The sequence below is a fragment of the Bos grunniens genome, chromosome 7 (genome assembly GCF_055505025.1).
Source record: "Bos grunniens cultivar Pamir isolate PY7600 chromosome 7, Bosgru_T2T1.0, whole genome shotgun sequence".
NCBI lineage: Eukaryota > Metazoa > Chordata > Mammalia > Artiodactyla > Bovidae > Bos > Bos grunniens.
Genome location: NC_141171.1, coordinates 98,301,411 through 98,315,040, shown reverse-complemented (window position 1 = coordinate 98,315,040; position 13,630 = coordinate 98,301,411). Strand labels below are relative to the sequence as shown.

General features: G+C 41.3%; 1 protein-coding gene across 1 annotated transcript in view; it reads right to left on the bottom strand.

Moving 5' to 3' along the window:
• Positions 1-3,773, bottom strand: part of LOC147370025 (uncharacterized) — a 66,499-nt gene extending 62,726 nt beyond the window's left edge. The window contains exons 1-2 of the mRNA XM_086413833.1: positions 3,330-3,773; positions 3,094-3,220 (exon numbers count right to left, since the gene is read on the bottom strand). Of these exons, the coding sequence (XP_086269959.1) occupies positions 3,094-3,220; positions 3,330-3,773 (571 nt within the window). The remainder of the gene's footprint in view (positions 1-3,093; positions 3,221-3,329) is intronic.
• Positions 3,774-13,630: the final 9,857 nt, after the last annotated feature.

The following is a 13,630-nucleotide window of genomic DNA, read 5'->3' as shown; positions in this document are numbered from 1 at the left end:
CAGGAGACGTGTTTGATCTCTGTGTCAGGAAAATACCCTGGAGGAGAGCATGGAAACCCACTCCAGTATCCCTGCCTGGAGAATTCCATGGACAGAGAAGCCTGGGGGGCTACAGTCTATGAGGTCACAAAAGAGTTGGACACGACTGAGCAACTAAACATTTATTGCACATCTGAGATTCTGCTACCACTAAGTCGTGTCAGTCGTGTCCGACTCTGTGCGGCCCCATAGCCAGCAGCCCACCAGGCTCCTCTGTCCATGGGATTCTCCAGGCAAGAATACTGGAGTGGGTTGCCATTTCTTTCTCCAATGCATGAAAGTGAAACGTGAAAGTGAAGTCTCTCAGTCGTGTCTGACTCCTCCCGACCCCATGGGCTGTAGCCTACCAGGCTCCTCCATCCATGGGATTTTCCAGGCAAGAGTACTGGAGTGGGTTGCCATTTCCTTCTCCATCTGAGATTCTAGACCTAGGTAATATCACTCCTATGGTTCAAGGGGCAGGTAAAAAGCTGAGATTCAGACATTTGTGCAAGACCATACAGATAATCATGATGGTATCTGAATTTGAAACCATAATATTTGGAACCACACTTTACTCTTTTGAGCATTGGATACATATAAACTTTACAAATTCAATGGGAATATTTTGAAATTAAAAATGTAACCTGCCTCAGTATCATTTCTCCCAGAAGTTATGTCCTTCCTGCATAACTTTTGTGGGTCACCAAAAAATAAAGGCATAAGTGGATCTGGATAATAGCTCTGTCCTATAGAAATATAATCCAATCTAAATATAATTTAAAAAATTTTAACAGCCACAAGTAGAAAAAAAACTTCAAAAACAGAAGTCAAAATTAATTTTCATAATATATTTCCTTTGCTGCTGCTAAGTCACTTCAGTCTTGGCCAACTCTTTACGACCCTATGGACAGCAGCCCACCAGGCTCCTCTGTCCACAGGATTCTTCAGGCAAGAATACTGGAGTGGGTTGCCATTTCCTTCTCCAAATGGACTTCTAGAACTGGGTTTTTATAAATGAGTTAGTGTGTGTGTGTGTGCTTAGTCGCTCAGTCGTGTCCGACTCTTACAACCCCATAGACTGTGGCCTGCCTGGCTCCTCTGTTCATGGGATTCTCCAGGCAAGAAAATTGGAGTGGGTTGCCATTTCCTTGGAGAAAGCGATGGCACCCCACTCCAGGACTCTTGCCTGGAAAATCCTATGGACGGAGGAGCCTGGTAGGCTGCAGTCCATGGGGTCACTAAGGGTCAGACACGACTGACTTCACTTTCACTTTTCACTTTCATGCATTGGAGAAGGAAATGGCAACCCACTCCAGTGTTCTTGCCTGGAGAATCCCAGGGATGGGAGAGCCTGGTGGGCTGCCGTCTATGGGGTTGCACAGAGTCAGACACGACTGAAGCGACTTAGCAGCAGCAGCAGCAGCCATTTCCTTCTCCAATATATTTCCTTTAAAAATAACCAAAATATTATCATTTCCAACATGCAAGCAATACTTTAAATTTTCAAATGAATTATTCTACATTTGTTTTTCCACTAAGTCTTCAATTCTAGTGACTATTTTACACTAACACACATCTCAATTCAAATTAGCCACATTTCAAACACTCAACAGCACGTGAAGCTAATGGCTACCTTTGGACTGTGCTAACCTAGATACAATACAATAAAGTGGTAATTCAAATTCATCACAAAGGACACTTTTTGACCCCGAGTCACGTTTTCCCCAGACACTCCTTCTTCCATAAAGTGCTGTGCCCAGCCCTTGCGTCCATCTTTCCCAGAACCATATCTTCCTTTGAAAAAAATTCTCAGAATTCTGGGGAGTCAAGCGGAGCCTTTTGTTTTAGTAAGACAATTTTTACTTGAAATTTTCTTCCCTCACTTTTATTAACAGCTTTATTGAGGAATAATTGGCATATAAAAACTCACTTTAGTGAGAAATTATTCTGTTTTAGTAAGGACAAGAGTTTCTCAAGTCTTTTCTGCATGTCTTGTATTATGCTAGCTTTTATTAATAACCCTGGTGAAGTCTTTCAACCTATGAGGAAGTGCTGTCAGTATTATTTATCCCATTTCATGCATCAGGAAATTGAGGTTTAGAGGGCCAGTGTGACTTGTCAAAGTTATTCGCTGGTAAGTGGAGCACCTGGATTCAAAACTCGGCAGGCTGCCTCCACTAAGCAGTCTTGTCTTCAGGCTACCTACCTGTAAATGCCAATAAGGCCTAGGTTTATGTTGCTGCACCATAAAACGCTAGAAGCAGAGCTGAGGAAGTGCTAGGAGCACTGTGATATTATTACCTAGAAAAACAGAAGAAACAGAAAAATGCAGACTTCTGGTTAGTCAAGCTAATCTCCCTTTAGAAAACACCTCCTCACTCACAGAGGCTTATTTGACTCATTTGCCTCTATGGTCTCCTGTGGGCTTCCCTGGTGGCTCAAGACGATAAAGAATCCGCCTGCAATGCGGGAAACCTGGGTTTGATTCCTGGGTTGGGAAGATCCCCTGGAGGAGGGCATGACAACCCACTCCAGTATTCTTGCCTGGAGAATCCCCACAGACAGAGGAGCCTGGCGGGCTACAGTCCATGGGGTCGCAAAGAGTCTCTTGTAAACTTAATATCTGTAAACAGGAACTTTACAATAATTCTGTGTTATTTTTGCTGTGTAATGAATGCATCCACATTACAAGCTGGAAGTACGTTATGAAACAGGAAAAAGCTAGAACATCATGTTTCATGTTCTCCTTTCATAATATACTCAAGAACTTTTGAAACTCCTCTGAATTCCATGACATTCATTCTCCCTTCAAGAACAACTCCTAGAACATTTGTGAAGCGTGAGCTCCACCAGAATCTGCCATCTAAAGATAATCTCTTCTGCCTTAACCTGGCAGGCACCACCCCCACCACCCCCCATCACCTCATCATCACTGGTGACTAGGGAGAGAGCCCCCTGGAAGCGATAGACTCAGACGTGTCTGAGCATTTCTGCAAACGGAGGAATCAGAACTAGGAGGAATCTGTTTGAGATGGGGGAGTCTTTAGGCAAAGTAAGAGAAGTGAAGCTCACCGTTTCTTCTGATAAAAATACCCTGGGTAGCGAGTGAGAAGGGGAACAGCCGGCAAGTGCGGTCCCCCTTGCCCGGTGAGGTCCCCTCTTCCTCCCGGTCCTGCCTCTCCTGCCTCCGAGGGGGTACCTGGAGCGGGTACAGGGGCAGAGCCTTTAACAGGAACGCAAGAGTCCTGCCTGGCTCAGAGGTCAGCGCGACTCTGGGAGACCTGAAAGACGATAAAACAAGGGTAGACCTTTTTTCCCCGATGGGAGATGAAGCCAGAACAGATTTGAGAAATCCCGGTAGGGAGTGAAACCTTGGCAGGGCTGGCGCTCCGGCGCACCAGCAGCGTCCGGGGACGTTTCCGGCCACAGGGTGCAGCTGAGTGACCCCAGCTGGCCTCGGCGTGGCAGAGGCTGCATCCTCTGAACCATACATTCATCAGCATCCTACACCCACACCCACAGGCAGCACCAGAGGGCCTGTGATCCTCGGCAGCTGGGGGAATGAGAGGAAACCAGGCGGCGGCACGGTGGCCGAGACAACGGACTGTGAGCTCTTCTGGGAATTTAGGGGAACACCCATAAGTCGTTGGGAGACATCTGGAGGGTCCACAGAGGCAGGTACAAATAGAATTGGAGAAATCATCTATAGGTTGTGAGCCTAATTTTATTCCCAGCTTTGTGTTATCAGGCATACAAGCACATCTCTTTACCCGTTACTCAGACTCCAACTTGTGTGCTCAAGGTCACTAAATTATTTTTTCCGACCTCAGGAAGAAAAGGAACATGTCAGTGGAGAAGAGGCTAAGGGAGACCTCTGTGGGAAGCACCGGGGTGGATTGTGAAGTTATGTCCGCAGGGACACACTTTCTGACAATGGTGAGTCCTGACCCTGAACCTGAGCAGATAAATGCTGAATGGAAGCCTCCCTGTAGCCAATTTGCTGCTGCTGCTGCTAAGTCGCTTCAGTCGTGTCTGACTCTGTGCAACCCCATAGATGGCAGCCCACCAGGCTCCCCCATCCCTGGGATTCTCCAGGCAAGAACACTGGAGTGGGTTGCCATTTCCTTCTCCAATGCATGAAAGTGAAAAGTGAAAGGGAAGGCACTCAGTCGTGTCCGACTCTTCACGACCCCATGGACTGCAGCCCACCAGGCTCCTCCATCCATGGAATTTGCCAGGCAAGAGTACTGGAGTGGGGTGCCATTGCCTTCTCTGGTAGCCAATTTAGGCAATGATATTTTGCAAATTAATCATTATCAGTACAAGTGAGAACAAATGATTCCATCTAACAAAGTTTAATAGGAATACATTTTATCAGAATTTTTTATAATGTCTCATGTTTCTTTCATAGAAATTTACCTAACTCCTCAGTCTTGTAGCTGAGCAAGTAGTGAGTCACATTTGTTTCAGAAATTCAAATCATGTTGTACAAATAAACAGGAAAATGATTCATCCTTTCAGATTTCCCCGAACTGCAACTGAGCTGCCAATAGGAGTAACACCAGGAGCATTTCTCCACAAGAGGGCGCCAGAAACTGCCGTTTCTTAATAACATAATCTCGCCGAACACGTGAATATTTCTGAGTTTAATGACAAGGTTAAACTGGCCCGGAGAATTCCATGGACTGTATAGTTCATGGGGTCGCAAAGAGTCAGACACGACTGAGCGACTTGCACTCACTCACCCAAAAGAGAGGAGTCAAATACATAGAAGCAATAGGCAGATGTATCAGGTTCATACGCTGCTTTTTGCTAATGCTTAAACAGTTTTGAAATCTCCATAATGGTTCAGGACGTTAAATATGTAAATAGCAACATTTGAGCAAGGGAGATCATGGTGTCATTCTGCTTGAGATTGCCTTGCTGAGTATAGTGGGGGTTTTGTAATAAATTAATTTTAATAGGTTTTCTCCACTTAAAAAGTGATTTAGGATGGTACTTCAATTATAATCATTGGCACATATCCTTTTGTGCAATGGCCAAACTGTTACATTAAACAACAGAAAACATAACAAAGTATCTATTATGGTATGTCGTTGTTAATTTGCTAATGCCAATTTTAAGGATTTGGCTTTTAAAATGAAGTTGTAGAATACAGATAGAGTGCTTTAGAATATTCTATTATCAAAATAGAGAGCAAAAAATTTCTTTGGGGAGGGAGGCAAAAATATGATCCAAATTACAATAGAAATGGATTTAAATAAACTTTTTTTAAAAAAAGAAAAAAGAAAATGTCAATAGTACTGAGGAGAGAAGAACCAAGATACTTTCAACAGGAAAATGTCAAGCTGGTGATTCTTAAAACAGGTACACACAGTAAGTTTTATTCAGATTACTCAGTCTCTCACATCTGTATTATTCTTACATTTAAGCTGTAACAGTATCAGCAAGCTATGTTCCTTCATTGTCCCCTGGATTTCTCCTTTTAGCACTTAAAATTGTAACCAGAACATCAGACCTTTTGTATGAAGGATGGGGAAGAATAGCGTGTGACTGCTAAGTTGCTTCAACTGTGCCCGACTCTTCGAGACCCTGTGGACTGCAGCCTGCCAGGCTCCCCTGTCCATGAGATTCTCCAGGCAAGAATACTGGAGTGGCATTGCCATGCCCTCCTCTAGGGGATCTTCCCAGCCCAGGGATTTGAACACATGTCTCCTGCACTGGCAGGAGGGTTCTTAACCACTAAGCACCATCTGGGAAGCCTGGGGAAGTATAGTACATAGTCCTAAAGGCTTGGTTTGAGCTACTCAAACAGACATAGAGAATTCAAAAGCTCAAACAGCTCACATTGAAACAATGTGTTCACCTCCTACAGAACCCACAGGGCAGTGGAAACTTGGAGTGGATCCCGTTTAATTCATTTCCCAAGTATTAGCTATCTATTGTCACATAATAAATTACTCCAATGGATAATGATTTAAAACAACACAGATCCATTACTAACAGTTTCTTTGGGTCAAATATTCAGCAAAAGCTCAAGCAGTGGTTCTAGCTCAGGGTCTCATGAGGTTGCAGGCAAGATATTGGCCCAGGCTGTAGTCATCTGAAGGCTTGACTCAGGCTAGAAGATCCACCTCCAAGATTTCTCACTCGAAAGGCCTCACCGATGGACCTCTCCAATAGAGCTGCTTCGGAGTTCTCATAACAGGCAGCTGGATTCTCCCAGACTGAGTGGTCCAAGGGAGCAGAGCAGAAGTCACATATTTTTTACAACCTTGACTACAAAGACACACTCAATCAATTCTACAATATCATATTGGTTATATAAGTCAGACTTTTCCGAAGTGGGAGGAAACCACACAAGGACTTGAATATCAGGGGGCTAGAATCATTGAGGACTGTCTTGAGAGATGGTTCCATGCCCAGTTCCTCTAGATACTCATGTTCTACATATACATGGGCACTCCCAAACAGCCACCTGAGATGTAAGCAGACAAGTATTTCAGCCAAGGGTCCTTTTCTCTCTCCCTCCTCCCACAGCCTCTGATTCTTTTTATGCCCCTTTTCTCCTTACTCTCATCTCCTTCAACCAGACCCACAGAGTCTTTCACTGGATCTCTCCTTATTCAGATCCTTAATGTCTCATTGCCACATCATTCCAGAGCTTTCCATCACTGATAGCAGAAGAGAAGGGAAAACAATTTTTCACTGAGATCAGTCTTTTAGAATCTCAGTATAAAGCCATTATCAACTTCATATAGCCAAGATACAACTTTCAGTGTATCTCCTACACTTGATTATGCTAAAGAATATCTGTCTCCTCCTCGAGTCAAATTTCAAAAGACACGGTGTTTTCTTGGCCTCAATATAAGTCAGGCTCCAGGTTGGATGGGGGAGGGCTTGTGGAATGAGGAAGTGGGAAAAGGAAACAAAAACCATATAACTATGCAACAGTTGCAATACATAAATTACTTGTAAATTATTCCTTTGACGTACATCTTTCCTGATAAAATATATACTCTCCAAACGAGAACAGTGTCTACTTCTTTGCCACTTTAATCCTAGTACTGGCCACAGTGTCTGACACATAATAGATACTCTATTAATCATTTAGTATAAAATAGGCAGCCCACCCCATCTTCTAAGCCTGTTAGACACTCTGCCAGTCCCCGTCCCCCTGACTTGCACTTTCTCTTAAGGCTTGTCTGCATCCTGCCATATCTTCAAAACTCACCCCTTCTAAACTAAATCCTCCTTCTTGAATTATCTGGTGAAAGGTGCCCGGTTTTTGTTGTAGTAAGTGGTCTCCTAGAGAAGAAATGTGACCATCCACAGCCAGCCTCACCCTTTTCCCTCCCTCAGGGGAGAGCACCCAAGACAAGATAGCACCGAGACAGGAGAGCTTTGTTTTATTTCTCTCTGAATCTTTTGCAGGGAACATAGTATTCACCACAAGTAACAAGTCCCTAGGAAATGTTTTGTGGGAACTGAACCAGACCCCTCCTCCCCTCTCCCCACACTCAAGCTGTGATAACTGGTAGGTCCCCACCCCCAACATGAGAACGATAATATGAAAGGGTCTTCCTAAAAAAAAAATAAGAGAGAGAGAAAAAGACTGTGCTGTGAACTCTACATTTCTAGCAGATACAAGCCATGGAAGGTCCCTGAAGGAAGGCTTCCTCCATATTCACAACACAAAATTGCCATTGGCTAGGATCACTTGGTAGTCAAAAAGCAGGGCTGACTTTCTCTTTTTGTTTTAAATATGTTGAACAGCCTCTGTTTTCCTTGTTTAGTAGGCAGAGCTAGGTATAAGGGTTAACCTGTGTCTTGCATTGCTCATCATTCCCTACCTCAGTCATAGATTACCAAGGAGAGAGATACATCTTCTAACAACTAACACCTACATAGTTCCCATCATCATTAAATGTCCTGCTATCAATGTAAAAAATGCAAAAAAAAGAGTAATTTATGATTTTTCAGTTGTACACACATATACACAAATACACATAAAATAAGCATGAAACAGAGATGTGCTTATATATATATGTACACACACATATACGTACACAAAACATACCATTTACATATATATACATACACACATATATATACACCAAAAATACCATTTACAACATGTGAATATTTCAGATGCTGATTTTTCTCCTTTAAATTATTCCATTTGATAAAGTAGGTAATCTAATATAGAGGAATTTATATTTATTTCTACATGACTCAGTAATTCTATTCTTATTTTTCATGGCAAAAAAAGTCACTTACAAAAGAAAAAATTATTGTATTATTAGTTGAGACTTAACCAAGTCAGTGTAAAGGTAGAACTGAGTTGTTCGGTACAGTACTAGTCATATGTGGTTATTTAAATCTAACTGTTAATTAATTAAAATTAAATAAATTTAAAATTCAGTTCCTTGGTCACACTTGTCACATTTCAAATGCTCACTAGGCACATGTATCAGATGGTACAGAACAAACATTTGCATCATCACAACAAGTTCTACTGGAGAACTGCTGAGCCCAGAATAATGACCTCTTTGGATTCTTCCAAACTTAAATTTTGAAATTTATATGACTAAAATTAAACATTGATCACACTTTAGATGAAAAGGGAATCTTCCTATACTATTGATGAGAATGTAAACTGGTACAGCCACTATGGAGAACAGTATGGAGATTCCTTAAAAAACTAAAAATAGAGTTACCATATGATCCAGCAATCCCACCCCGGGGCATACATCCAGAGAAAACACTAATTTGAAAAGATGCGTGCACCCCTGTGTTCATAGCAACACCATTCACAACAGCCAAGACGTGGAAACAACTCAACGCCCATTGAAAGGTGGATGGATGAAGAGGATGTGGCACGTGTACACCACGGAATGTTACTCAGACACAGAAAGTGAAACAGTGGGACTTGCAGCAAAGTGGATAGAGCTAGAGAGTATCTTACTAAACTAGGTAAACCAGAAAGAGAAAGACAAATACTGTATGATATCACCTATATGTAGAATCTAAAAAGTGATACAAACTGACTTTTTTACAGAAGAGAAACAGACTCACGGACATATAAAACAAACTTATGGTTACCAAAAGGGAAAGGGTGGGTTGTGGGATAAATTAGGAGTTTAGGATGAACAAACTGCTTTACATAAAACAGAGAAACAACAAGATCCTACGGTATGGCACAGGGAACTTTATTCAATATTTGCAATAAACTATAATGGAAAAGACTCTGAAAAAGAATATACACATATATGCATATATGTATGTATTCTATCTGAATCGCTTTTCTGTACAGTAGAAACTTACAAACATTGTAAATTAACTATACTTCAATAAGAAAAAATAATAATTAATTTTTTAAAAAATGACCATCCTTTGGCTAGGTCATTTTGTCCAAGGCTGAGGTATGATCACAACGGTACATTCCAACTATTAATAATGGCTATTAACATGAAATCTTTGATTTTTAGGAAGAAAGCTAGTATTGCCATATCAGCTGCTTTTAAGTTATATTTAACAGAAATGATGTAAAGTTAAAGTGCATGGGACTACGGGGATTTTTTTTTAAGCTTGTAATTTCTCTCTACTCATGTAAAGAGGTTCTTTTTTTTTTAATTTTATTTTATTTTTAAACTTTACAATATTGTATTGGTTTTGCCAAATATTGAAATGAATCCGCCACAGGTATACATGTGTTCCCCATCCTGAACCCTCCTCCCTCCTCCCTCCCCATACCATCTCTCTGGGTCGTCCCAGTGCACCAGCCCCAAGCATCCAGTATCTTGCATCGAACCTGGACTGGCGACTCGTTTCATACATGATATTATACATGTTTCAGTGTCATTCTCCCAAATCTTCCCACCCTCTCCCTCTCCCACAGAGTCCATATAATTAAAAAAAAAAAAAAAATGCCATTTTGCCAAGTGAAATCATTTACTTATTTCTGTGTTAATGTAACAACACAACTGTGATTCCAGGTAGTCAGAACACAGATATTTTGGGATTCTATCTGCCACATCATTCAGTCCTTATTATAGCACAAAGTATGACTAAACTACTTATAGCAGGATGTGAAATAGGGTGTTTTTTGTGGACTTCAAATCTGGACAACAGTTAAGAAATACATGAATATGCTACATTCTATACGTGGCCCCACCGTGGAGCCAAGGAGATCTTGAAACTATCACACCCAATGGCCCACTTAGGGAGAACACAGGCAAGGAAAGAGAGCAGCAGGACCAGTGGTTCGTATCTGCAGTGACAAGCTGGGGCTGGATGCACGAGGTTTCCCGTGTTCTCTCTCTGCGGCCTAACCTGGGAAGAAAATCACCTGAGTCTGGTGCTAGGGCAGGAGCTGGGACGGGAAATAGGAGAAGTGTTGGCCAGCAAGTGCCCTGCAGGCACCAGGAAACCATGGTGGGGGACCGCCACGGCGGGAGGAGAGGGCAGAGAACTCACAACACCCGCCAACAAAAGAGCCAGCAACAGACGTCTGCCAAAGGAGAGAGCAGGCAGCATCCGAAACACCATCCCGGAAGAAAGGCCAACACCCGCTGGCAACAAACCCAGGAGGAATATCTGGAACAGCTAAGGATTCTTGTGTAAACGCTTTACATTAATTGCATCACCGACCCTCACAACCACAAATCACTATGAAAATGAGGTCACTGAAATAACTATTAATTATTGAATAACTTAAATAATTAAAATTATTATTGTCACTTTATAGACGAGGAAGCTGAGACATTAGAGTTATAACCCAGGTCACAAAGCTGTGAGTGGCAGGGGATCCAGCCCCAGGTCTCTAAGTCCAGAGTCCACGCTCAACTGCTGGACCTTCCTAGTCTCCCTGTCTCCCCTCTACTGCTCATCAAACTCCCTACCTGCACAAAGAAAGAGCTCGGCGCAGGATTGTGAGTGGAGAAGTGGAAGAGGATTTGAAAAACCACAGGGGAGAATTTTACATTGGAAACAAGGTCAAGATGTTGCTTTAGAACAGACTTTTTTTTTTTACACCTGTTAATGACTGACAAGCCACAAAGTCTGTTTGAAATGCTAGCGAATACTGGAGAAGGAAAAGCCTAAAAATCAGGTGTGGGAGAGGAATAAAGCTGTTTTCTGACTGTATACCCCTGAACCCCGAGCAGTTGATAAATATTTTGTTTTTGTAGTTATTTTTAATAGTTTGAAACTGACAAATTTGTGCTTATAGCTATGCCATGCATGTTGATAAATAAACTCATCAAAGTGGAGCCAAGATTAATTTTAGTCATAGGTTTATCAATATATGAATCTGAAAGGACCTTGAGAAGCTATCCATCTATAATCCTTTCAACAGACTGTGTTAAGTCTAAACCAATAATGAAAAATGGCCATACTCTGTAAGTGAAATAGATAGGAAAAATGACTAATTGCCATAGAAGTTTTCAAAGGGTAATTGAAACTTAGTGAGTTCTAATAACACAAAAGAATAAACTTCTATTTGCATGTCTTTTCAAATTTTAAAAGTTCAAAATTTGCAACTCCAAAAATTATATTTCCTTATCAATCAATTCATCCTTTCACTTCAATGCTGGCACTAAGATAAATGACTTAAAACAAACTAATAAAGACTGTAGGATAAATGGAAAAATATCCTAACTTCCAGGAAACTACAACTTACAGAAGTTTGAAATAAATTGGACAAAGAAACTTTCTCTTTTGTCTACCCCCTAGAAAAACATAATTCTTGAAAATTCAACAGATTTTCCAAATGAGATTTCCCATCAGATTATACCAGAGAAGGCAATGGCACCCCACTCCAGTACTTTTGCCTGGAAAACCCCATGGATGGAGGAGCCTGGTAGGCTGCAGTCCAAGGGGTCGATAGAGTCAGACACGACTGAGCGACTTCACTTTCACTTTTCACTTTCAGGCATTGGAGAAGGAAATGGCAACCCACTCCAGTGTTCTTGCCTGGAGAATCCCAGGGACGGGGGAGCCTGGTGGGCTTCCGTCTATGGGGTCACACAGAGTCGGACATGACTGAAGTGACTTAGCAGCAGCAGCAGCATCAGATTATACATTAAAACTCTCTCAATAGTTACGTAGGGGGGAAAAAAATCTGTCAAAAACATATTGATATTTCAGACCAGATAATGTTTACCTGAAAGTCTACTCATTATGGTAAAAACTGATCAGTATTTTTTCATTTAGTAAATGACTTTCCTAAGACACTTCACATTATAAAAATGGTCTCAAGAAGAATATCGTGTTAGAAAATCAAAAATGTCTATAGAATCTTTAAAGTTGATTAATCTTAAAAAGGAGGTAATCTCTAGAGGAGAAAAAAGAAGCATAAAGACCTGAGATAATTTCAAAGGGCTGAAGAAACCCTGAACTGTGGCTCAGTGTGGGGTTTGCAATTATACTCATAGAAAGCACAAACAAAATACTACCTCATCTGCCTTTCTTCCTGACTTAGTGTAATTTTCAAATGTAATATGCTTTCCTAAAATTAATTTTATCACTAGCTTCCCATTTTTACCTGAGTGCAAAACTTAAAGGTGCCAATTCTAACTTTTTGGCATAACAGCCATAAAATACCTAGGCCATACCTCCAGATATTCTGATTTGTAATTGATCTTGTGTGGACCCTAGATGTTAGTATTTTTCAGTAGTCTCCCTGAGATGAGAACCTCTGCTCTGTCTTATTTGTATATGCATATGTGTCTCAGTTTTCCTTTACTAAAAATATCTTCAACCCAAACCAAAAGAGAATAGAGGGATGTAAACCTCCAGTTAAATCTACAAGTGGAATTGGTCTTGTATGTTCAATATTCCTTCAGTTCTGCAATTGTGCCCTTTCCCAGCCATTCACTATAGTCTTCTCAGCACGATACATATCACAATTGTAAATTAAAACTTTTATAGTGAAAATGAAAGTGAAGTCACTCAGTCGTGTCCGACTCTTTGTGACCCCATGGACTGTAGCCTGCCAGGCTCTGTCCATGGGATTTTCCAGGCAAAAGTACTGGAGTGGGTTGCCATTTCCTTCTCCAGGGGATCTTCCTGACTCAGGGATGGAATCCTGGTCTCCCGTATTGCAGGCACACTATCCTAAATAGAATTCTGAAGCTGTTTCATAAACTGTTAAACACATTAGGCGCCCAAATACTTGGTACTTTTTGAGCCTTTGATAAAACTGAAATTAGAACATTGTTTCTACTTCAAATGACCCTCCTTGCGCATTTCTCTACTGTTCATTGGAAAGACACTTTTTGTAATGACATTTGTATTCAAATGCATTCATATTTATTTCTATGGATAATCCATTTTAAGTTGCCATTAGTTAAAAATTAGTTGATGGTTCTTCAGTTACTTTGTTTGGATCTGAGCCCAGTCCTCATTGCTTTCAGAGAAGCTCTAAGGCAGCCATAATCAGGGTTTCTGAGTCCAAATAATAGTTTCTTGTCTCATTTGCCACCTTAGCCAATCATTATTTCAACTGAATTTTCACTTGGTAAGAGAACCAGGAGAAAGTGCATTCTCCAATTATAATATGCCATGCAAAACTGCATGGTAATGGCCAAGAGAGAAATGGAAACCA